This window comes from Caretta caretta, chromosome 18 (assembly GCF_965140235.1).
Source record: "Caretta caretta isolate rCarCar2 chromosome 18, rCarCar1.hap1, whole genome shotgun sequence".
NCBI lineage: Eukaryota > Metazoa > Chordata > Testudines > Cheloniidae > Caretta > Caretta caretta.
Window position 1 is genome coordinate 20470001 of NC_134223.1, and position 26187 is coordinate 20496187.

Consider the following 26187-nt stretch of genomic DNA (forward strand, 5'->3'; position numbering starts at 1 on the left):
CACTGAAGCAAGCCGTTTAAAATGACAAAGATGATTATTCTACTCAGAGAAAAATATTTAACAATACAATTTTAGCCCCAGATTCTGCAAACACTTGATTTTAAGCACACGGAAATCAATGGGACTATTAGTGAGTGAAGTTACGTACGCACTTGAGTGTTTGCAGGATCAAGACCTTAGTTCTCAATGTTTTATTTTGCCTATAGCAGTTACATAAAACTGAAAGAAGATACTGAACCATCCTCATTTATAATCCAGCACAACTGTTTTTCAATCTAAAATTGCAATGGACAAAATCTAAAATTCATTTTACAAAGCCTCAACGTGATTTAAAACAGTTATTTGTATTTGTTTTAGATCAAGTAATTTAAATTATGACAATGATTTAGATGCCTTTATTTTAATCACTCCATCCTGGAAATACTCCTGAACAGCTGGGAGGAGAGGGTATGGAGCACAGCTGTGTCAAACTGGAGCACACACACTATGGTTTATTTCTAATGAGCAAATAACCCCCGCTTCACCACTCTGCCTCCCCCCACCACCTTTAAAAAAAATAAAAAAAAGCCAGTCAACTGCTCTCCTATTGTATTAATGGAATTAGGAGGACACTTTTTTAGGTGCATCTCAAAAGCTATTCCCATAGCTTGGTCAGCAATTCGTGGTAACTGCAGAAAAAATATAGCATTGTCTCATACTGTGAAGAACTACCCCACAATTTGGATTCTGGTCCCTTTAGAATCATGATGCTGTGGACAACTGAATTTGAAGATCCAACAAAATCTTTCACCTGTGATCCAAGGAAATAATTGGACCAAAGTCTCCAGAAGTGAAAGAAGTGTGCATTAGCCTACTGTATTTTGTGACTATTCACGCACAATAACTTGTAGTAAACATGTCTGTCTAACTAGCAAGCAAGCAGAGTCAGGTAGTCAGATGTCCACATTCTAGTATTTGCACCTGCAATTAAGGCCACAAGAGAGGCAATTTTTCAACATCAGGTGGTGAACATGAAGTTCAGGATTTATTTGTGATCCCTTGGCCAAAGTCCACACCTGCAACATTTTTTCTAATTTCAATTATATATGAAAGACTTGGCTCCTGGATTCTACTGCTGGCTGGTAGTGTTTGCTAGGAGTTAAATATATCCTGTGGAGTGGGTTCTCAGAAAGCCTTGTTTGATCAGGGATTACTTTGTGGGCTGCATGGTTTAAATCAGAGATGCTTTGCCATCTGGAATATTAAAAGTAAACAAAGAACCAAAGATTAGTAACATTTCATCAGGAAGTACAGTTAAAAGTGTTTTTGCCTTGGGCAACAGGTAGGTAAGTTTACTACAGCCTGTCAGTTCCTTTGTAGCAAGAGACAAGTACTGGGCTTGTTCCAAGTAATTTCTAGCTTCGTATGGCCTCAGTCCATAAGAGGGCAACTGTTGGAGGACTGAACCTCATCAGTATATGATTAAATGCTTTAGACAAAATGCATTAACTACTAACATTTGCCTGCACTCCTATAGAGCTTGAGAAATGAACAGAAATGCCTTGATTGCATTATTAGTGATGAAAACGAAGGCAGTCTGCATCTAAGGCCTGGTCTACACTACGAGTTTATGTCAGATTTAGCAGCATTAAATCCGAATTAACCCTGCACCCATCTACACAACGAAGCCATTTTTTCGACATAAAGGGCTCTTAAAACCGATTTTTGTACTCCTCCCCAAGGAGGGGATTAGCGCTGAAATCGACATCGCCGTTTCGAATTAGGGTTAGTGTGGACGCAATTTGAAGGTATTGGCCTCTGGGAGCTATCCCACAGTGCGCCATTGTGACCGCTCTGGACAGCACTCTCAACTCAGATGTACTGGCCAGGTGTACAGGAAAAGCCCCAGGAACTTTTGAATCTCATTTCCTGTTTGGCCAGGTGAGCTCATCAGCACAGGTGACCATGCAGTCCCAGAATCAAAGAAGAGCTGCAGCATGGACTGAACAGGAGGTACTGGATCTGGTCGCTGTATGGGGAGAGGAATCCGTGCTATCAGAACTACGTTCCAAAAGACGAAATGCCAAAACATTTCAAAAAATCTCAGAGGCCATGAGGGACAGAGGCTACATCAGGGACGCAACACAGTGCCGCGTGAAACTTAAGGAGCTCAGACAAGCGTACCAGAAAACCAAAGAATCAAACAGACGCTCCGGAACAGAGCCCCAGACACGCCACTTCTATGCTGAGCTGCATGCAATTCTAGGGGGGGCCACCACCACTACCCCACCCCTGTCCATGGACTCCGAGGATGGGATACTCTCCGCCATGGCTGAGGATTTTGCAGATGGGGAAGATGAGAAGGATGACGAGCTTGAGGAGAGCACACAGCACACCATTTTCCCTGACAGCCAGGATCTTTTTATCACCCTGACTGAAATACCCTCCCAACCCAATGAAGCTGGAGAAGGGACCTCTGGTGAGTGTACCTTTTAAAATACAATACAGGTTATAAAAGCAAGCTTTTTTTAATGATTAAGTAGCCATGAGGACTTGGGATGCATTCGTGGCCAGTACTGCTACTGGAAAAGTCTGTTAACGTGTCTGGGGATGGAGCGGAAATCTTCCGGGGACATCTCCATGAAGTTCTCCTGGAGGTACTCTAAAAGCCTTTGCAGAAGGTTTCTGGGGAGAGCAGCCTTATTCCATCCTCCATGGTAGGACACTTTACCATGCCATGCTAGTAGCAAGTAATCTGGTATCATTGCATGACAAAGCCTGGCAGCGTATGGTCCAGGTGTTTGCTGGCATTCAAGCAACATCCGTTCTTTATCTCTGTGTTATCCTCAGGAGAGAGTGATATCGTTCATGCTAACCTGGTTGAAATGGGGGAGTTTGATTAAGGGGACATTCAGAGGTGCCTGTTCCTACTGGGCTGTTTGTCTGTGGCTAAAAAGAAATCCTCCCTCCAGTTAGCCACGCAGTGGGAGGGGGGGGGCCTTTGGCGCTGAGCTGTTCGCTTTTGGCTAGCAGGGATCTTCCTTTCCCAGCCATCCCATGTTGATGTTGATGAAACGTCCCTTGTGATCCATCAGTGCTTGGAGAACCATTGAAAAGTACCCCTTACGGCCTATGTACTGGCTGCCCTGGTGGTCCGGACCCAAGATAGGGATATGCGTTCCGTCTATAGCCCCACCACAGTTAGGGAATCCCATTGCAGCAAAGCCATCCACTAGGACCTGCACATTTCACAGGGTAACTACCCTTGACATCAACAGATCACTGATTGCGTTGGCTACTTGCATCACAGCAACCCCCACAGTAGATTTGCCCACTCCAAATTGATTCCCGACCGACTGGTAGCTGTCTGGCGTTGCAAGCTTCCACAGGGCTATTGCCACTCGCTTGTGAACTGTGAGGGCTGCTCTCATCTTGGTATTCTTGCGCTTCAGGGCAGGGGAAAGCAAGTCACAAAGTTCCATGAAAGTGCCGTTACGCATGCAAAAGTTTCGGAGCCACTGGGAATCATCTCAGACCTGCAACGCTCTGTGGTCCCACCACTCTGTGCTTGTTTCCCGGGCCCAGAATTGGCATTCCATGGCATGAGCCTGCCCCATTAAACACCATGATCTCCAAATTGTGGGGTAACGTGGTTTTAGAGAAAAGTGTGTTCAGGGCCTCATCACCGCATTGCCATCGCCTCCTCGCCTGGTTTTTCAGGTGCTGGTTCTGCATACACTGCACGATAATGTGCAAGGTGTTTGCAATGGTCATAACTGCTGGGGTGAGCTGAACGGGCTCCATGCTTGCTATGCTATGGCGTCTGCTCCTGCTCAGGCAATCGAGGGAAAAGGGCGCGAAACGATTGTTTGCCGTTGCTCTGGCGGAGGGAGGGGAGATGGACAACATGGCTTACAGGATTGGCTTACAGGGAATTAAAATCAACAAAGGGGGTGGCTTTGCGAGAAACAAAATGGCCCCCTCAAGGACAGAACTCAAAACTGGGTTTAGCAGGCGGTTGATTTCACGGAGGGAGGGAGGAGAAAATGAGTACAAAACAAATCTGGTCTATTTCTTGTTTTGATCCACTTCATCTGTCTTTATACATCTTGCTGGCAGCAGACTGTGCAGTATGACGGCTGGCCATCGTCTTCTGCTGGCTGCAGGTTAAAAAAAGACAGTGCACTGCCAGTAGGACTGAATCACCATGAGACGAAACTTAAAAGGGAAATGACCTGGCTGAGTCACTCCCATGTTTGCCCAAGTGCCCTGACCTCATCGAGGTCGGTTAAAAGAGCACCCTGGACTACGTCAACGACGGCTACCAGTCATACTGCACTGTCTGCTGCCAAAAGGCAACGAACTGCTGCTGTGTAGCAATGCAGTACCGCGTCTGCCAGCACCCAGGAGATGTACGGTGACAGTGAGCTGAGCGGGCTCCATGCTTGCCGTGGAACGGCGTCTGCACAGGTAACTCAAGAAAAAAGGTGCAAAAAGACTGTCTGCCCTTGCTTTCACGGAGGGAGGGAGGGAACGGGGGCCTGACGATATGCACCCAGAACCACCCACGACAACGTTTTAGCCCCATCAGGCACTGGGATTTCTACCCAGAATTCAAATGGGTGGTGGAGACTGCAGGAACTGTGGGATAGCCACCCACAGTGCAACGCTCCGGAAGTCTATGGTTGCCTTGGTACTGTGGACACACTCCGCCGACTACATGCACTTAGAGCATTGTGTGGGAACACACACAATCGACTGTATAAAAATGCTTTCTACAAAACCGACTTCTATAAATTCGACCTAATTTCGTACTGTAGACAAGGCCAAAGAGATCTAGCCAACCAAAGTGAGGTCATGGACCATGCTTCAGGACTCTATATCTCCTGAACCTTAAGCACTCCTGCCTGGTTTGCAATCACAGCATCTAGAATTGAAAAAGCTTTAGTGCCACTGAAAATTTCTTCTGGCTCCCACTGTGCGGATGTGATGAGTTAAGAGACCTACTCTTCTCTTCATGACAACACATTGCCTACTAGCAACAACAAGAGATGCACAAACACTGACAGAATTGTGTGTTCAAAGAGTGCAGCTATTTCTGATAGAATATCCAAGTTTAATATTGAGTTATGTTTTACATAACCTTCTTTCCAATGTTCACCTGAATTTCCTGTCAGGAGGCTAGCTTGCCCATGATTAATAAGAAGGAACCAAGAACTGGAGAGACGGACAATCTAGTTTTTAGCACTGCAAATGAACCGGAACACTCGAGTACACATCTCTGTTGGAACACAAATTGATGTGGACCAGACTGACTTCTACTCTAAGCATGCAGTGTTACTGTTTGAAATGGCTCATTACAAATGAATTACTGCAGGAGCACCCAGAGCTTAGTTTTACATCCAAACTCTGGAGAGAGCTTGCAGATTCACTAACTGGACACCATACCATCTTGGAGAAGAAACATTACTTTTAGCCCATGTAACAAAATACACGATATTCTGAGTGCTTTTCAAGTGTAGGACCTCGAACATAAAATGGTTTTCTACTATTTGTTACTGTAGAAAAATTTATTTTGCCAGATTTATTCAGCCCTGAAACCTAATTTCTTTTGAACATGAATTACCCTCAGTGGTAAAAGCTGCCTTTGAAAAGACTGGCACAGATGACATCTAATTAATCTGAAAGCAACAAGCCCATTAACCATCACAAAGACTGGCATAATCATCTTGCTATTATCATACACTGAATGAGGATAACTACAGTACACAGCAGAAGCCATTCTTGGGCAATCCCTGGATAAACTGCAGACCTGGAAATGAAGTACATAGCCTTGCTGATTAGACTGTGTGCAGAATGAAGAAATGAACAATACAGAGTCGCTCTCAAAATCCACACTATTCAGACTTCCCTGTTTAATTAGAACAATTAAGTTAGTGAGTTCACGGACTTCCTCTTACAATGGCAAATCAGGGTTTCCTGATCAGCATGTTAAAGTAACATTTTGTAACGTGGGTTTAAGTTTCATATCAAGTTTAGCTTAAGAGGTTGTTATACTAATGGGTTGTAAATGATTACATTATCTGGGAGTGTGGCAATAAAACTGCCAGAGAGAAAGAATTGGTGAACAGAGCCTGAATTTGGTTCAGCTGATCAGCTTATAGATTGCTGCCCATCACTCCCGGTACATTCACGTGAATGAACACCTGCTATGCTGCACAACACTCCAAGTATATCCTAACATTTTATGGACTTCCACTGAACATTAACTTAGCAACAGCTCAACACAAATGAGAGGACCAGCAGTGAAACTGTTAACAGGGAAACACCAAGACCTCTGTCATCCTAAGCAAAGTGCGTAACATGCAAGATCAAAATGCTCTTTATGGAGAAAAAACATTTTGGACTGCTTTACCTGTTTGAATTTTTAAGGTATTCAACTAGTACTAGGGGTTCTGTAACTATTAGTAAATCAGATACTTTGATAAACGTTCACATTCTGAAGGATATTTGAACAGTGAGGAGTTTTCTGAGCCTGATTTAGATAGGGGTTGGCACACTTTCTGAACTTAACCTCCTGGTTCCAGTTAAATTTTCTTATTTCTTTAGCGTGCAAAATAGCATCTTCCCATTTCTGTACCACTCCAAAATTTGATAAAGCAACAGGAGAAAGGTTATTTATCCTACCTTTAATTCATTAGGTGGCTGAGCATCATACAGCAGGGGCCCTTTGATCAGCTGCAGGTCATGTGTGGCAATGGTTGCTGCTGTTCGTTTCTCACAGATGTCGTCATGAAGTTTGATCTAACAAAATGTGCAGGACACAGAAATATGAAGTTACCAGTCAATGTCCTTCAGCATTCCTATACCATTACCAAATTCAACCTTACTCTAAGTTGTCTTATTAAACTAGTCCCTTAGCGTCAAAACATTTTTGCCCCCCCTCCATCAATTTTGTCTTTTTCCATTTGACAAGCCTTTGCTTCCCCCTCTGTTGGATCAGGCTGAAAGCAATAGTTCTCTTTACTTGTTCACAAAAGAGTAATTCACCACTGTCCACATGGCACTGGAAGGAATGCTTGTTAATTTGCTGATTATAATTACGCTCTGTAGCATTGGATTGAAATGGATAGATGTTGGTAAACTATTTCAACTGACATACTGAAATTGACGGGAAAAAAAAAAACACTAACAGTCAACGGGAGCGCAGCCTCCCTGCCTTGCACCTACAAGGACTGGGTGTCACCATCCATGTGGCAGTGCAGGGAGCCCTCTGCAGCCCTCTGCCAGGCCCTGCTCTCACCAACTGGGAGTGCTGGGGATCTCTATTCTGCCATACCAGGACAAGAACATTCCTTACCCCTTTTGCCTGCAGGGATTCAATGTCACCAGCCCAGAGAGCCCTCTGCAGCTCTGCCGTCACAGCCCCACCCACTCACCAGCCAGGCATGTAGAAGCCATCCCTGTGCAGGAACTGTTCAGCAGCAACCTGGGGTCAGGGACTCTGCTCTACCAGGCCAGGCCCACAGCCTTCCCAGCACCTTGTACCCTTGGTCCCTTCGACCATACAGGGAGTCCCCTGTATTCCCCTACTGTCAGTGCTGCCCTAACCCCAAATCTAACCCCTGCTTAATTTCCAGCAACTGTAAAAATTAAGGATACATTTATACTGCAAAAAAGCCTCGCAGCAGCAAGCCTCAAAGCCCATGTCAATGACTTGGGCTCATTCTATAGGACTATAAATAGCAGTGTAGACATTCGGTTTGGGTTGGAGCCTGGGCTTTGACACTTGGTGAGTGGGGTGGATCTCAAAGACAGGGCTCCAGCCTGAGGAAGAACATTTACACTGCTATTTTTATCCCCATATGTGAGCCTGGGTGAACTCAGACATGCTGTTATGGGTGGGGTTTTTTGTATTTTTTTTTTTACCCTTAAAAAAACACCAAACACACTGTTGAAATTAGAGAAAAAACAAATTTCTGCCAAGCCTAATTATAATGCAGAAACAGAAGAGAGGAGTTCAGACTGTTTTGCTGGTTCCATAAAAATGGAGACTTAAAAACAAAACACAATTAGGGAGCAGATAAAATGCTTCTATTTAGACATTTAGCATATCAATTACACACAGAAGCAAGAGGAACTTCCCTCCAGCTTACAATGCTAAGATAGGTCAAATTTTGCACCGCACCACTTGTTTTTCTTCCAGAATAATCTTCCCCATCCTCCACTCTCTCCTCCCCACCCCTAAATCCCATACTTATTTACTATACAAGTAAAGAAACTGAGTATTCAAAGGTGCTTATTACCACATATATGGCAAAGCTAGCAAACCCGTGAAAAGAAACTGATCCAATCTCAACAAGGTGTTTTGGGGAAAACACTCCACTGCAGCCTGCAACTTCAAATGCAATTGTTATGCATAATATTTTGAAAGATTGTGCATTTGTAAGCATCAATTACCGTATGGGACCAAAGTTGTGCTTTTTGGGTGATCTATCCCACTAATTCTCCGTTTTCCATTAGGAAATGTGTAGCACAGCCCAAGTCAACTAAGGTAGAAAAAACTACAGATGCACAAGGACCTGCACATTTGAGAAAAGCAATCATTTGCCCTCTAGTGGACAAGGTGACTAATGTACCAGTTAGGAAATTTTTTCAAACATACCACCTTCAAGTCTGAAAACTAGAGTACAAACATGTGCCATTAGTATGGCTTAATACAGTTTTAAAGCCACATATGGCATTTAAAACTAGACTGGACAAAGCACTGAAGAACAGTTGTAGGAAACTACCAGTCCAGCACCAGAGAAAAAAAACATTATAATCTAACTCAGTGATACTCAGACTGAAGCTCATAAGCTGCAAGTGGCTCTTTAGTGTGTATTCTGTGGTTATTTGCAGCACATATTAAAACACTGAGGGATTTAATTATTAATCAGTCTAAGTTATTAACCAATAAGGATGCTTGCATTATGTTAACAACCAATTGTAGTTGATAAAATAATAATATAATCTATATATTAGATATTCTCACACCAATATATAAACTAAATATTTCCTGTCATACTATTGAAATATGACTATATAGTACTATAGTGAATGAAACAATGAATTCACACTACTGTGACTCTTTTGGGCAATGTTGATCATTGATTTGGCTCCTGAGCCACTGAGGTCTGACTATCACAGATAGAAACAATCTTTGCCGAGTCTAATTTTAACATGGATTCACAGTTATCCTTCATTCCCGGAACATAATGTATATGGCAAAGCTACAAGGATCTTTTAAACTGGTAGAGGAAATCTGTGCGCTTATGTGGCACCCTCCACAATAGTATTTCAGCTTCCAACACCTTTTTAATAAAGAAAGCTTTGAAATTTGCAGTAGATCACGCAATTTAGTGCAAACTGGGGCAGAAATCTGATAGGAAAGCAAACTGTACATAAAGGAATAGATGCAAGTTGTTTTGTACTGTTATATTGCAATCTAAAGTCACCCAGAATTTAAAAACATCAATGTTCATCATAACAACTGATCAGTTACTTCCTTGGTTGGGAAAAGCTCTCTCTCTCTCTCTCCCCCCCTCAAAAAACTAAACTTATGTTCTTACAGAGAAGCTGTCCTCGAGGTTTATGCCTATGTGCAATAGCTTCTTTAGTCACTCTGTTTTCTCTTTAATAGAGTCTATACCCAGGAACAGACTGTTCCTAACTCTGTTCATTTGGAATGGGAGTAAAATGATATCACTGAAAACGCATTCACAAAAGTTCTAGCCTAATCCTTCAATAATTACCTGTGCAGAAAGAAATCTCTTCAAGGCATTTCCTTGCTTCAAATTCATTCCCTTCACCACACAGCCAACAATGTATGGCCGAACTTCTTTTATATTTGGACTAACTTTAACTACCACTGGAGCTGGATTTTCTGCAATGTGCAGAATCTTGATCATCAGTTTATTCACCTCTTCCAGCTTGTCTTGTTCCCCATCTCCACTATCCTTTTTCTGGCGTTTATCCCTCTTTTTTTTTTTACTTTCCTCTTTATCAAAGTTGTCTGGCTTCCCTTTTCCTTTGCCACCTCCTCGGCCTCCAACCCGCAAGTACTCCAGGATGGATTTTGTCTGGCAGCTATTGACCATTTTCTCCAGCCGCTTGTCTTTCAGTTTGTTCCCTCTGAAGTTAACCTCCTTTAATTTAGGGCAGTCAGCAAGCTCAACAGGGATTTCTGATAACTCATTATTGGAAACATCCAGGATCTGAGGGAGGAAAAGCATTTACAAAGTTAGACTGGCTGCATCTAAAAAGCTTGAGCCTCACTCACCCTTGGCATGCTGTTTGCTCAGAAGGCAGCTAGATGCCACAAGGTAAGGTATGGCATAAAATATCTACATGAAGAGATTCCATAACACCAGGTTGAAAATGCTTGAAATTTAAATCAGTTTTTTTCCCCCCAAAAAAGAAAAGGTAATTTGTTTTAGCTAACACTAGAGCCAGGATATGCCATTCTATCAATGCACCGTTACATAGTTCATGAACTCTGCCAGTTCCTCTATACAACACCCATTACTTTTAGAACTGGTAATGTAGCCGAATCCAACATATCAACCTTTTCCCATGAAGGTCTAATCACCACCCATGCTGACAACTCTCAAGTCATGCCATATTTGTGACTTTCTTAAAGCCCCAGTATCCAGGATCAATTAAGTGAGAATCTCATCTTCCATTAAAAAAGTTTCTAGACCTCTTGGTTGTGGAAAAAAGCTCGATAACCTGAACCAAATGAAACCTAAAGGCTCAGAAACTAGAAAGCAAATAAAATGAAGCCCAAATGGGTTGTCTGTTACAATCACTTTTTTTAAAGTGCCTAACTTATGCTATTTGTACACTGGGGTTGGCAAAACAGCATCCCTCCCTTCCCACAGGGCTCCACCATCACCCCCATTCCAACCCACAGGAAACTACCTGCAATGTCCTGTGGGGTCCCAGCCCCTCAACCCCTTCTCCGCCCACCGTATGGGGGGCCCAACCTCACACCCCCAAGGGGTAGCCAGTCTCTTTGCCCAGCCCCTTCTCCTCATCCTCCCCCCCTGACCTTGAGGGCCGGCAGGTTGGCGATGGTAGAGCCCAGCTCCTGCAGCCCGTTGTCGGCTGCCTCCAGCTGGCTGAGCAGCGGGAGGAGGCTGGAGGCGCCCGGGGGCAGGAGGCCGCCGGGCAGGGCGCTCAGGCGGTTCCCGGAGAGCAGCAGGGTCTGGAGCTGGGGGGCGTCCCGGGCCAAGCCCGGCCCCAGCTCCCGGAGCCGGTTCCCGGTGAGGTTCAAGCTCCGCAGCTGGGGGAAGGCGGGGGCCCCCCCCGGAGCGCAGGGCCCGGCCGGGCCCAGGGCTCCCCCCAGCGCCGCGGGCAGCGTCTCCAGCCCGTTGCCGGACAGGTCCAGCAGCCGCAGGGCCGGCAGGGGGCCTCCCAGCCCCGGGCCCTCCGGAGCGCCCAGCCCCGCCGGGCCCAGCCCGTTGCCGCGCAGCACCAGGGTGTGCAGGGCCGGCAGCGCCGCCGCCAGCCCCGGGCCCAGCTCCCGCAGCGCCCCGCAGCCGCTCAGCTCCAGCGCCTGCAGCAGCGGCAGGGCCAGGAGCCGCGGGGGCAGGCGGCCGCCCCCCTCCCGGATGCGGGCCTCCACCGCCGCGCCGGGGAGAACCAGCTCCCGGCGCCGCTCCCGCTCCGCGGCCTCCAGCTCCGGCCAAGCGGCCGGGTCCGCCATTCTGCCCGCCGACCCCGCACTTCCGGGTCACGGCACTGCTTCCAGGGGCGGCGCTGGCCTGGGCTTGGGCGTCTCACCATAGAGACATAGAGACCGTAGAGAGCGGCCCGGAGGGCGGGCGAGAGCGTGCCGCGCCACACCCGGCACTGCCATAGAGCGAGGGGCCGCCGGAGAGGCTAGAGGGTCCCGTTGCCATTTCAAAGGCAGGGCAGTGGGCCTGGCTGCCATAGAGAGCAGCCCAAAGGGAGGCTAGAGTGTCCCACCAGCCTTCCCCCCTCAGTGCCGACCTGCCCGGAGGCCGCTTGCAGGGTGGGGGGGTCTCTGGCCCCGGCTGAGGGTGTATCTGCGGGGCCGCACAGAGGGTCGCCAGTTCCGGGGGGGTGACTCCCTGGAGGCTCCGTCCCATGCCACCAGCTTTAAAATTAAGGTATCGATCTTTCACTCCTGGCGGCCCCGGGACAATCCCGGAGGGTTGGCAACCCCGTGTAACGGCGGGCCCGGGCCCTGCGGCCGCGGGCGTCCGTCGGTGGTGAACTCACAGCCGCTCCCAGAGGCCGCCCGGGCGGCTGCTGGGCCCACTGGGGCCAGCGGGGGGTGACACTGATCTAACCGCGTGGCGCAGGCCCGAGGTCGATCTGGTTTTTAAGTGTAGACCTGGCCTAGCCCTGCGTGCAAAGCTGAGGGCAGATTTCAGGCCGTGGGTGGTGCCCGGCTGCGCCATTTTGTCACAAGGTGGCAGTGCTCAGAAGGGCCCGGTTTCTTCGCCTCAAAGGATGGGAAGTACCTTCTTTCACTGAGGTAAACGGGGCTAAATTTCCATGAAATGAGTGTGGTTGAAGGACACTGGAAGAAGAGAGAGCGCTCGCTACCCCAGTCTAGGCAGGGAGACGTGGGGGAGGGAATCATTCTCCTTTTCCCACCTCTATTCTCTCAAATGGGTAGCAAAGAAAAATTAAAAAAAAAAATTATGGTGAACGACTATTAAGGTGCAAAGTCAATCACTCAAAAGTTAGGAAATGCCAGTAATGCCTATTCAGCCTTAATTCATCTCCTTTCTGCATATGAATTATGATACAGTCTTTAATTACAAAAAGAAAAGGAGGACTTGTGGCTCCTTAGAGACTAACCAATTTATTTGAGCATGAGCTTTCATCACACTCTGATGAAGTGAGCTGTAGCTCACGAAAGCTCATGCTCAAATAAATTGGTTAGTCTCTAAGGTGCCACAAGTACTCCTTTTCTTTTTGCGAATACAGACTAACACGGCTGTTCCTCTGAAACCTGTCTTTAATTACATAAGCACATACTATTTTTTCCAAAGGAATTTGTCCCTTTAAATCCACACACATATTTGACCTTAATTATACAACATGTAACCTTTAGATGTGAAATAAAATGTGTTAAAAATAAAATAGGAACCGTTTAATTTCCCAAATAATTTAGAAAATGGTTTTTGGTACTTTGTGGACTTCGTGAATTAGAGCAAGAAAATATTATAAAGGGGTGTTATATGGCAAGGGATTTTAATACTCTCCGCACAGAGGGTCCTAGGCTTGGGGCTCCCTGCAGGGCCATGAGGGTAGCTGCGGCTTGGGCATCAAGCCAAGCATATCTGGATACCCGATGATATATTTAAAAGATGAACATTTAATTCCATTATTATTAAGAGATAATGATTAATCAACCTCATTTACAAGACTCCCCTATGAAGGGAATTGGGGTTCTTCAAACAGTGAAAATGTAATAATTATAAACTAGAGCTATGCAAACTTCTTAAGAGACACACTATAAAAGCCAAACACTTCAAAAAGCCAAACAAACCAAGTAGGATAATTAAGTATACTCTATCTTGGTATCATAAAGAACTAGTTCACATTCTCCTGTCATACTGAAAGAAACTTCAAAAAAATATACACTATGTTACAGAAACACGGATACCAGCAACATCAAATGCTATCTGTGTCTTCAGAGTATGTCTCTAACTTCTAGTAAAAACACTAGGAGTGAATCTATTGCTCTGCCAATAGAGGGGGTATTATGCCCATGTATGTATCAGTATACTACCAGAAAGCAAGATGACTAGGGCCATATGTTGCTCAATTAGAGCAAGAAAATATTATAAAGGGGTGTTATAGCGAGGAATATTAATACTCTCCACACAGAGGGTCCCAGGCTTGGAGCTCCCTGCAGGGCCATGCAGATATTTGCGGCTCGGGCATCAAGCCAAGCAGTTTTGGCCTCAGGTGGTGGCCTGGGGAGCCAGACCTTTCCTGGCAGGCCCGCCCTGGGGAGTGGCCCTGCCGTTGGCCCAAGGCCAGGACACCAGAAGCACTCTGCACATCTCTCCATCTCCTGGGATGGGCTAGCTCCAGGCTAGAGAAGTGGTAAGCTGGAGCCAGACCTGCTGACGGTGTTCCTGGCAGGTGTCGAGTGCAGGGTCCCAGGCGGGGCACACTGATGCCTAACTGCTGGCAGGGGTCCGCTGCCCAGCATGGAGGGCAGCTGCTGGCTGCACACAGTGCTGAGGGCAGATGTGAGCGTCTCCTGTCTCCTGCCATGCTGCTCAACCTGCACCAGCTGTGGCAACTAGAGCCAGGGTCCAGGGGGCACTGGGCCCCCCGGGGCTGGCTCCAGCTGGCCCATAGTAGCCTGAGCCTGGGCTCCTCTTCGGAGGCGCTGCACCCTTCCCCAAGGGCAGGACGCTGGACTGCGTGGTGCCGGGTGCCCCGGGCAGGCTTGGGCAGGTGGATAGGTGATTCCACCCCTTGCTAACGCTCCGCCACCGCCGTTACTTCCTGCTGTGGCTCAGACACCCGAGAAGTGCCTGGGCGACCGCACTGCCCTGCTCTTTGCCGTCCAGTCAGGGCTGGAGCACTTTGAGTGGCAGGGGGCCGTGCAGAGCCACGAGCTGGAGTTCATAGAATATCAGGGTTGGAAGGGACCCCTGAAGGTCATCTAGTCCAACCCCCTGCTCGAAGCAGGACCAATTCCCAGTTAAATCATCCCAGCCAGGGCTTTGTCAAGCCTGACCTTAAAAACCTCTAAGGAAGGAGATTCTACCACCTCCCTAGGTAACGCATTCCAGTGTTTCACCACCCTTTTAGTGAAAAAGGTTTTCCTAATATCCAATCTAAACCTCCCGCACTGCAACTTGAGACCATTACTCCTCGTTCTGTCATCTGCTACCATTGAGAACAGTCTAGAGCCATCCTCTTTGGAACCCCCTTTCAGGTAGTTGAAAGCAGCTATCAAATCCCCCCTCATTCTTCTCTTCTGCAGGCTAAACAATCCCAGCTCCCTCAGCCTCTCCTCATAAGTCTCGTGTTCTAGACCCCTAATCATTTTTGTTGCCCTTCGCTGGACTCTCTCCAATTTATCCACATCCTTCTTGTAGTGTGGGGCCCAAAACTGGACACAGTACTCCAGATGAGGCCTCACCAATGTCGAATAGAGGGGAACGATCACGTCCCTCGATCTGCTCGCTAAAAGGTCATCAGAAAAAGTTTGTTCCTATGTTACTAAAACTTTAGGTATTACCTTACTATATTTACTATGACAAACAGAATTTTAAACCTGCATTTATTTTTCACCATTTATGCTGTGTTTACTTTTTCCACATCAGTCACTGGAGACAATGAAAACAGAACTGGCCTGCCTTGTCACGTTCACAAAGTTGTGTTTGGATCACAACCCTGAAGGGGAAAGTTTACATGTAAACAAAGTTTCCACTGAAAATTAAAAAACACACAAATACACAAAAACATTTAAAAGCTTTAAAAAGTGTTAACACAACATCCCTTTGGGTATGATCGACACCAGCAAACTATGTAGCCGTAACTCAACAGCGGTGGAACCGCTGGAAGACAGCGGATGTTGAAGCTGTAGTGTAGGGCTCAGCTATTTTTGCTACTGTCTCATCTAACTTTGCTCAAAAGCTGAAGGACATCAGCAAGGTGCGGCTCCTCTAGTGCTAGCAATGGTACGGATGGAACAGTGATAACCTGCCCGTGCTTTAAGCCCTGAGGTGCATAGACCTGCACAGAACAGAATTAGTGCAGCACCAGGAGTGAGTTACAGCTGTGATGTTTACTAGGGCATATACAGCCAACAGAAATTTGGATCCATTCTGCTCATCCCAGAAGCCTGGAATGTTAGAAGAGAAATAACGTTATTTACAATATGTAATCCTGAGTTTATTCATGGAGAGAGGAGATGCTTGCATTTTAGAATTTCATGGTGCTAGCCTGCAGAAAAATGAGTACCATTCTCCTTTACATAACATGTGCAACATTTAAAAAAAAGCTATCAAAATAATGTAAGAATGGCGTTACTAGGTCAGACCAATGGTCCATCTAGCCATGTATCCTGTCTTTGACAGTGGCCGGTACCGGAGCTTCAGGGGAAGCGATCCACTGGTCTTCCCCTCCTGGCTTCTGGCAGTCAGAGATTTCGAGTTGCCCAACCATGTGGTTGCATTCCTGACTATCTTGGCTAATAGCCATTGGTCCATCTATTCTCCATGAACTTATTTAGTTCTTTTTTTAACGGAGTTTATTTTTGGCCATCACAACATTCCATGGCAATCAGTTTCACAGGCTAGTTGTGCTTTGTGTGAAGAAATACTTCCTCTTATTTGTATTAAACCTGCTGCCTGTTAATTTCATCAGGTGACCCTGATTTTTGTATTGTGTGAAAGAGTAAATAACACTTCTCTATTCACTTTTTCCACACCACTCATGATTTTGTAGACCTCTATTCTATCCCGCCTCCCTTAGTGACCTCTTTTCTAAGCTGAGCAGCACTTACGTCCCTCTGTGTAGGGAAGCCGTTCCACACCCTGGATCATATTTGTTGCGTCTCTCTGAACCTTTCTGTATTTTATTTATGGAATTCAAATCCAGTAAGTAATGTCCCCAGTCCCAATAATGTTCAAAAGTGCTGAAGTTTGCCTTGGGTCTTTGTATTAGCAAGTATAAATCCGAAAGCATTTAGCACTGACTAGTAGAACTTAAGGAACCTGTGCAGTTATTGCACAGACGAGGAGCCTAGTTAAACATTAGAAAGTAGCTTAAGATAGTAGGAAAGCAGTTCATACACCTGCTGTGAGGTGCTGACACATGAAATGGGAAGATGCACATTTTAGACAAGTGACCTAAGCATCACAACTTTCAAACACCTTTGAGATGAGCGAGTCCGAGCCAAGGAAAGGATTGGAGATGTCAGAAAGAAGCAATACTGAATTCCTGAAAACAATGCCAGGTTCAGCCCCAAATTTATCAGCTATTCAAAATGGTGAGTAACAGTAGAATATGAATAGAATATGGCCTTTATTCCAATTCCTGGGGCTTAACCTATAGACGACGTAGTTATAAAAGTCTACCCCTGGCCCTGTTTTCTGGGCAGCCCCCTACACAAATTAAGAGACAGCGAGCATATTTGCTGCTTCAGTTATGTGAAAGATTTAACTAAATGCCTTTGTTTTAACTGTTAATCATCTGATTCATAAGACACCACACTCTGAGAAGGGTCACATTTACCAATGCAGTGCACCCCAGGAGGGCCCAATCCAGCAAACATTTACACGCATGAAAACCTTTCCAGACAGGAGTAGATCCATTGAATTCCAGGTATAAAAGATTACAGGTTTGGACCATTCAAAGGTAAGCTGTACTCTGGGATCTTATCAACTGACCCTGCAGTCACTACACAGGCTAAACTCTGAGCAAAGTCAACAGGACTTTTGCCTGCATAATGGACTACAGGATCAGGTTCTAAAATGGAGAGACCGTTTAATTTCTAACAAATATGTGAAGGAGTGTTTAAAGGTTACATACAACAGCATTTCAAATGCAAGTGCTGCAATGTGCTTATAAAATTCATAGACATGCACGGAGCACACAAACAAGCTCTATTAAAAACTGTACACTACAAATATAGTATATACAAAATACAATAAATACAGCAAATTCGTATCAATGTGGCAAAAGAAAAAATATTGCTTTCAGATTACTATAATCCCATATTTCTGGATCCTGCTGTGGACAGTGGTGCAGAACAATTAATTTTATCTTGGAAGGAAATATCCTGAAATTTACAATGAATAAAAGGTGTTTTAAGTGCTGTTCCAGGGTGTACATGAATTTTAACACACTACACCTCAGAACTCAGTGTTCTGTTTAAAGCAGAACTGCACAGTGGAATGTCGATTTATGAATGTTTATTTTACTAAAAAGCTAATGAGAGAAACTGTTATTATGAAATTAGGGCACTGAAAATAACCAAGGGAGAAGGTCACTGGAGCTAAAGCTTTAAAATATATTTTTTTTTAAATGGATTTTTACTTTTTAGTAATTACAGTTCCTAAAACCCTTCCCCATTTTTAAGGCAATATTCAGCCAACCTCTGGGATTCTATTTGGAGCTGAGTCTTGGCATTAACTAGGATTTGGGCAGCACTCCTCCTTGAAAAGTCTAGACTTATGATTAAACAGAAGGGAAGGCCAAATTTCACTAAAGGTACCGGGTCTTTCCTCTCAGTATACACGGCTTTTGTTCGCGTCTCCAAGGATCATTTTGGTGGGCTGAGCTACAGAGGAGAAATCAGTCTCAAGACTATACGCCTCCCCTATTGCTCCCAGCAGTGGAGCTACATGGGTGGCAAATTATGGATCACAAATTTCCTAGAGAGAGACAGAACCTACGAGGTATACCACATTTTCCTTCTCATACGGTCAGTGCTCCTACTAATACCTAAGGAAGGTGCTTGTCCACACACATAAGGGAGGGCATACAGTTCAACATTTTACTATGCATTTACACTAGTATTGTTATTAACAATTTAATAAGCTGCAAATTCCTGTGGTTATGCAAACTGTTCCCTTCTAATCAAGAAGTATTTTCTCCTGTAACAGACATTTCCCCCTCCCACTCTATAGCCTTTATTGGTAGCAGGTTTCTATTAGCCCACTCTTATGAAATCAAACAATTCTATCTAAAGGAAACTTTTGCCATCCCCACAGACTACTAGGCAATGGAGCAACAATTGTATTCAGCTCTGGGGGTGGAAAGTGATGTAGAAGTGCAGCAAGTTAAATAATAAATAGACGGGTAACACTTCAAACAGCTGCTCACAAACACATAGCTGTAGAGTAAGTTAGACTGCGGGTGAAAGTCCAGCCCCACTGAAGTCAATAGCAAGACTTCTATCGAATTCAACAGGGCCAGGATTTCACCATGCATTTTGATGAATAGGCTAGTCTCTTGTCTGCAGTTCAGAAAGCATTACGGTGTCTGAGCAAATAGGGTGGGGAAATCATCGATGGAGACTATGTGGTTGTCAAAGAGGCCATTTAAACAGCAACTTTTCTAGCACTTTGGTGACTGTAAAAAAAAAATTAATTTATTGGGAACTTGTATTGTCTATTGGAGAAACATTTTGGAATATGTACTGCACTAACTGTGCACAGCAAATGCATGTCGTAAAACCCACTGAAAAGTGTAGTAAAAGCCTTTGAACAGTAACTTCTCTCCTTCGAGAGAAACCATTTTTCAAAGCTACACTTCCTGGTAGCTTTTACTCACAGACATGTATTGTTATAAGGGCTGATCCAAAACTCACTGAAGTCAATCGGAATCTTTCCACTAAACTTCACTGGGAGTTGAATTTGGTCCTAAATGAAGAATAAATCATTGTTATAGAAAAAATACTATGCACAATCTCAGTTTAGAAACATGGCAGTTTTGAGCTAAAGCATACAGAACGAAATGACTAGCTTTTTGCAGTTCTGTAAGTTAAATGACCAAAATTATTTCATCCACTTTTGCTAAAACAAAATTTTTCCCCTCAGCCAACAATCTGTCTCCCAGAATGATTAGAAACCCCTGAACAGATGGGATTGCTGTAGACATATAGATGGTACCCACAGTCAATGGTTGTTGCTGAATTACTATCAAATCATGTTAGTATGTGGCATAATGGAGAATTACAGTCTCCAGAGAACGGGATGATATTTTGCTTTACAAGATGTTAGGGTGGATAATAGAGAACAAGGCAGTTGACAAAAACTTTTCAGTTTCTTGTCCTGCTTATAAACTGGGCACCTTATGGGTAGAGAGAAACTACAGGTTGGGTCTTGCAGGATTCAAAATATGTTCCTGGCCTGCGCTGGTGACTCTGCAATGTTATTTCTGAATTAAACAGCTCTAGTAGAGTTTTATTTTAGGGAAACTGATATTTCACAAGTTCACTGCTCCAGGTGTGTATCTGTTCACAAGAGTCCATCTAATCATATTTATGAAATAATTGTTTTGGAAGTACAATCTGCTTTTTTAAATGTGACTTTAACTGACAGAATAATTTATGCTTAAGCCCTTGCTATAAATGTCTAACAGGTACTCTGTATAGACAGGCATATTTTTATAAGTATACATAGTTATTATATAATATACAAGCTGCTACCTGAAATATTCATTATACTGATCATATCAAACTTGGATCTGGAGGTAAGACAGCCAACCCAAAGGAATGTAAGAACAGTTAAAGTTTTTCTAGAAAGAGCATATTGTTTACCCACATCATTCTGTGACTACGGAACATTGGCCAGCTAGAGAATTTCAAAGTGTCTCATAAAGGAATATTTTTAGCTGCTCAAGACTTACTTTCTACTTTAATTTTTGTTAGCTGTATGTTAGAACAGTTGGGTTGTGGGACTCCGATGACAAACTTAATGACAGCAAAGCTACTGTGATCGCAATACAGCTATTGTGTTTCTAATATTCAGTGATGTGTTTCAAAGCCTAAATATGGTAATTTCTCTGTAGATTGGTTTTGATTTGCTGGACTGGTGCAGAAATACACCTAGTCGACCCATACTGTGGGTAAATGATACTATAGTCTTATTGTAGTTCTATTTCGGTACAACTAGCACTTCCCCCCCTCAATCAGATATGTAGTGACACTATTCATTTTACTGTGTCACACACCCAAGCAAGTTTTGACAGAGAACAGTTACCAACAAATTTTATAGTGACTTCATTAAAGTGATAAAGTCACATGATACAATGATTGCATTCTCTAAACAGTTTGGGAATATTTGTCAGTGAACATTAGCTTTGGTTCAAAGGAACAGATACCTCAAAGCTTTGTTCTGAAAACCTGATTTAGTTGGACTCAGAGTCTCAGCTATGCCCCGAGGAAGGGCCAAAAGAGAGACAGTTGTGGCTTCCTGACCCTGGGGCCAGTTCCTTACTTGTCCTAGCATCAAGGATGCTCTTGTTTACACTGGCTACCGCCCTCGTCCCATGGGATCATACACTGACCAGGGACAGCTGAAGCATGCTATATTTTGGCCAGGATCTCTACATTGGTTGCTGCTGCAGTGGGTAGCTCAGGATCTGGCTATGCCGGATCTATACTCCCCCATGCTGAGAGAATCCTCACCAAGGAAGGTTCAGCTGCTTTCTGCTCCCTCTGTGCTACTGGGGAAGTGCAAAAGGAGTGTAGCAGGCCAGAGGCTTTGTCCCTAAAAGACTGCAGATCACTAACAGTGAGATGCAGATTCTTGGGATAATTATACACAACACTACACAGAGAGAACCAATATATAAGCTTTAACTATTGGGTAAATGAAGCAGTCAAACACTATTTGTGGTTGATAAACAGCAGCATGTAGTTCAGGTGAAATGGATGATGTGGGGCTCCTATCACTTGCAAACAAATCTTGGAAATGTTGTGCATTACATAAAACTTGCTCAGTTATGGAGACAAAGGAAACGAGTACTTCTCATGTCATCGCTTTGCATATGTTCTGCCAGTGCTTTTATTCAGGCCCCCTTTTGGGGCAGGGATCTTGCTTCCTACAGAGGGGGATCGAACCTTTGTTGCTGTAGGACCTGATTTGGTTATGGTTAATCCTGCTGCCTTTCCTGGGAAAAGAACAAAGATTATCAATCACAAACAAATACTGCATATCTCTTGCATTTCAAGTACATGCCTTAGCTACAACATTGACAGAAGTAATAAGATTGACTTTGAAGTGACAGGATTACTCACAGGAGTGGTAACAGGAGATGGATCATACATTTGAATCCAGGCCAGGGAGTAAACATTAACATCTGACATGAACATACCATCACTCTGTTCAGAGACCCACCATATGTGACATGAGTTCATGGTCAGAGTTCAGTTCCCAGCTACCTACCTGCCACAGGCATTTGTCTGATGCTTATCAACCCAGTGTCCTAATTTCTAGTTCTCTACAGGACAGATAAAGACTACCTATTCATTTCACTCCATCCCATAGTTAGGATTAGATTAGCATCTCTAATTGGCCCTTCTCAGGCCTGAGGCATATTGACAATATAGCATTTAAGCAGCTGCCTGTGCACTACTGTATCTGTTGGGTTTATAGCATACCGTGTGATATAAGAGGGCAACTACAGCAAGAAGAGTCTTTGTGGTATGCTGCTCCATAAAATGAGCGAACAATAAGACAAAATTAAAAATGAGGCAACTTCTCCACTCCATTACAACAGCGCATCTGTGATGAAGTCATTGAGATTGACTGGAGTATCAGAGGGTAATCTGCCCTCTGTGTGAGCTATTCTATACCAACATATTTAGAAATACAGAGTCAGCATATTCAAATACTTGAATAATGCATTGAACTGTTCTTGACTAAGGATCAACTTGCTTTCTAGAATAGAGCCTTCTGCTTAAATAAGTAAACCAAGTGAAAAGCATAGTAATCACAAGGAAATCCATACCAGGCTGCATCAGCAGAGTTTTATTTAGTGTAGGCACCCTCCGCAGATTCATTTGACAGCCATCTTTGCCCATTAGGTGAGATTTCCAGGCCTATGATCAATTAAGAAACAAGTGGTGTTACAAAAGCAGAGAAATAGCAGGTCTTTCATACGAACGCTATTTCTGTATCTACACATGTGCACAGCCATGTGAATGCGCACACACTTTTTACAGCATCAAAGGAAAAATGAAATGCTAGGTGTCATTTTACTGAGAAAAGCAAGCAGATTTCAATAGTTTTGGCCCGCACTGAGGACAAAATCTGGAACATCTCACAGTCACCTTGGGTTTAAGATGACACATTGTCTCATTCTTTTGCCTATTAACTACGGTCTTGATCAGATTGAGAAGAGACCTCTGAATGAAAGCCAAACATAGATAATCAATTCCTGCTGTAACCTGAACAAGCCTAAATGTAACTCCATCAAATCACTTAGCAAAGCAAATTAAGGTGGGGGGAGAATTGGAGGCACCATTTCCTGCTTCAAGGCTGATCTCAGAAGAAGTAAGGTGGCCATTAAATTCCTGTTTTGCACAGCCTTTGAAAGTAGTTTGCTACCAGTTTGCATTTATTAACCTTGTTCTGAAGCCACAGGCAGAGAATCCCGGCACTTTTTGATATGGTTATGTTCAGGCAGTGTAGGTAATTTCCGTGTTAAAGAACAAACTATTGAAGTCTTAGTGACAAGACTACCAAGACCAATTTGACATTACACTCATTTTCTCTTACCTCCTCTCCTGGGGCGAAGTTTTCATGGCACAATGGACAGCGGTTTGCCACCTTTTCTGGTTTTGCAGCTGAAATGATTAGAAAGAGGGAAAAAAGTTACGCTACTGCCACGTGTTTTGCCCAATGCAAGAGGAGCAGCTTGATCTCCGCCAGTTTCTGTGAGCACGGGATGGAACTGGCTACTATTCTACCTTCCCCTGCCTAGTCAAGAAACCGATGATCAAGAGAAAAAATGAAAAGGAAAGGGAGAAAAGCAAACACAGAAGTGCCTTCAGCTTGTTCTACAGTAATGAGGGTGCTCTAAACCGTGGAGCAATCTTCAGGGGTTTTCTGTTCTTGCTCACAAGACACTTGCACATGCATTAATTGGAGGTAAGTGCAGGGAGCACTGAAAGGCAAAAACATTTAGGCCAAAAATATTCAATCCTTAGCCTCAAGTTAGGATTCCAACACCAGCACCTAAGTTGAAGAGGCTTGATTTTCCAAAGGTATTGAGCTTTTGAGGTATTGAGCAACTCCCCCCGGCTTCACTTATTCCATTTGAAACTACTCACGATTGCAAGTCTTGCCCTTCACATGTTTGGGCAGTTCCTCTTTTAGAATGGCCTCACTACAGCGCTGACATTTCCCAAAGCCATCTTTTTTATCACACTCAGTCAGCAAGTGCTCTGTCAGGCTTGCTATCTCCACCACCTGCAACAGGAACACAGACAGGTGGCTGAGAATACAAGAAATACAGGAATAGACTTGTATTGGGCTATGAAATTAAGAATAATATTTTCAAAAGATCTTAAGTGACTTTAGAGCTCAAGTCTCATTTTTAAAAGTGACTTAGGCACCTACAAGCTTAAATGTCATTGAAAATTAATGAGACTTGGGCTCCTAATTCACCTTTGAAAATAGGACTCAGGGTAAAATTTCAAAATGCCTAAGTCTGGTAACATTCTGCTTGTGTTTCATACACCTGTAACCTGCAAATTTAAAGCAAAAATGTATCGTTATAAGCTTAAAAATAAAACAAGGAAAGGTAACTTAAAACTTGTTCCTGTGTTTAACTCTATTCTTACCTTGAAATACAGTTAGAAATGATTCCATGTATTGTACTGTGTATGAACACAGAAGTTGCTAACACTGCATGTACGTACAGGCAGGCATGGGACAAAACAGGAACACATGCTTCTTCCTGGGATAATCTTTGTACAACATATCAAGCAGCATCTAGATAGATGCTTCAAAGCCATCTTGACTGCCAGTGGTTGAGTAAATCAATGAAAGTTTCACATTAAACACCTCAGTAAGGGCTCCTAGGCCAAGTTCATCATGAAATAAATGGATGCAACTCCCATGGAAGTCTTGGGGTCCACAAGTGGTGTTGTAAGCTGAACTTCAGGTAGAAGTTGGTCACAAAGCAGATGTAAATACTGAAGTACATTTGGACTAATCTAAAAGTCAGTGGGTGTACAAAATAATGGTGCTTACACACTAAAGAACAGAAAGGCAGAGGTGGGAGAAGGAACAGGAAAAGGAATTGAAATAAGCTGTCCCAGGCCTCTCGCTTTTTAGTCCTTGTTTTAATTGCTTCTCTGACTACATCCCTCTTCTGCCCACCTGAGGTGTAAGTTACATTTGTTTTGCACTTTCAGTTTATGACAAATTGGAGCAAGCTACTCGACAGGTAACACTGGAATGTTAAAGTGTCCCCACAAATAAATACATATCTGAAACAGGGCCCACACTGAGCTGGTTAGTAGTCATATGGCATGCTGCCTTGTTCTCCAGAATCTCAACACTTTTTAAAAGACAAAATCTAGTCTCTAGATGCGATAATTATCAACACAGCTCAAAAACATGTATGGAGTGTAACTGATAAAGTGATGCCTGCCCACGTTTGCAGAACCTGAACCAACGGCACTGAGTGTTATTAGCTGCCCGATTCATCTCAATGGGAGCTTACTGAGATGCCTAAAATGTTAACAATACAACTGATTGTCAGACTGTGTAAAAAAGGAGAGGGAGGGTTACATTATGAAAATCTGCACATGCACCATCTACCGTGAATGACAGCTCCCCTTGGCAACTGCAGCAAATGGGTTTGGGAGACACTGCTACATTCCTCCCTCAATCAAGAAAGAGTTGAGCCCAGCAGAATCCCATTAAGGAGAAGCCAAGCTCAAGGAGCCCAGCAGAGTCAGCAGTGTATTAGGACCCAAGTGGTGGAAAAGCCGAACCCAGAGAGCATGCGTGATCATATTTGAACATCTGCGCAATCAGCTATGACTACATGTCTCCTGTGGGCAGAGCTGATTTTGTGGGTGGAGTCTGAAAGAGTATCACTAACTTCTCCTCCCCCAATATGACATCTGGTCTGAAATGATTTAGAATTTCACACACAGCAAGAGCTCTGATTTTCACACATGCATCCGCAGCTTATACTGCATAGCAGTGATTCCCCTATAGATGTGACACAGCCTTTCCTTCCAAACAACACTATTTAAAAGGTATTTGTCCTAACCCAGAAGAGAGATCCCCTTCCTTTCCCGTTTCCTCATTCTAATGGTTCTGTGACATTTTAAATAGACAAGTATGTTGAGCAGATTTACTTTGGTTGTTAATTTGGTTCCTTATACTGCTCTTTTCCTCGTGTTATTTTCCATGACAATGATTTTGCTACAAACTGAACTTCTTGTTAAACAGCAGTTTTCACCTTTTGCAGCTTATCAATTGACAACAGAATAATTCACTACTTGTGTTAGTTCTGGAACGTGTAAGTTAGGTTGAATATTGATACAGGCTTTTGAGTCCAATGCCTGACCTGTTTGCAGTGCTCACATCTTGTCAACATAGGGCAATGTTTCCAGTAATGGAGATCCAAACCTTCCTCTGTGAAGGATTCATCCCTTTCACCGCAAAAAATGCATAGGCTGGA

At 44.1% G+C, this 26187-nt stretch overlaps 2 protein-coding genes across 6 annotated transcripts in view; both read right to left on the reverse strand.

Moving 5' to 3' along the window:
- LRRC47 (leucine rich repeat containing 47) overlaps positions 1-11764 on the reverse strand; it is an 18992-nt gene extending 7228 nt beyond the window's left edge. The window contains exons 1-3 of the mRNA XM_048824835.2: positions 11072-11764; positions 9774-10235; positions 6667-6783 (exon numbers count right to left, since the gene is read on the reverse strand). Coding sequence (XP_048680792.1) covers positions 6667-6783; positions 9774-10235; positions 11072-11728 — 1236 coding nt within the window. The 5' untranslated portion in view covers positions 11729-11764. The remainder of the gene's footprint in view (positions 1-6666; positions 6784-9773; positions 10236-11071) is intronic.
- A 3526-nt stretch (positions 11765-15290) lies between these two features.
- The window catches only part of CEP104 (centrosomal protein 104), a 45339-nt gene continuing 34442 nt past the window's right edge, over positions 15291-26187 (reverse strand). For 4 of the 5 annotated variants that reach the window (XM_048825447.2, XM_075121060.1, XM_075121059.1 and 1 more), the window contains exons 18-23: positions 26074-26182; positions 23816-23954; positions 23262-23329; positions 22492-22582; positions 21602-21651; positions 15291-19397 (exon numbers count right to left, since the gene is read on the reverse strand). In XM_048825447.2, the coding sequence (XP_048681404.1) occupies positions 19305-19397; positions 21602-21651; positions 22492-22582; positions 23262-23329; positions 23816-23954; positions 26074-26182 (550 nt within the window). In that variant the 3' untranslated portion in view covers positions 15291-19304. Of the gene's footprint in view, positions 21652-22491; positions 22583-23261; positions 23330-23815; positions 23955-26073; positions 26183-26187 lie in introns of all 5 variants that reach the window. The other variant, XM_048825451.2, reaches the window with a different exon arrangement.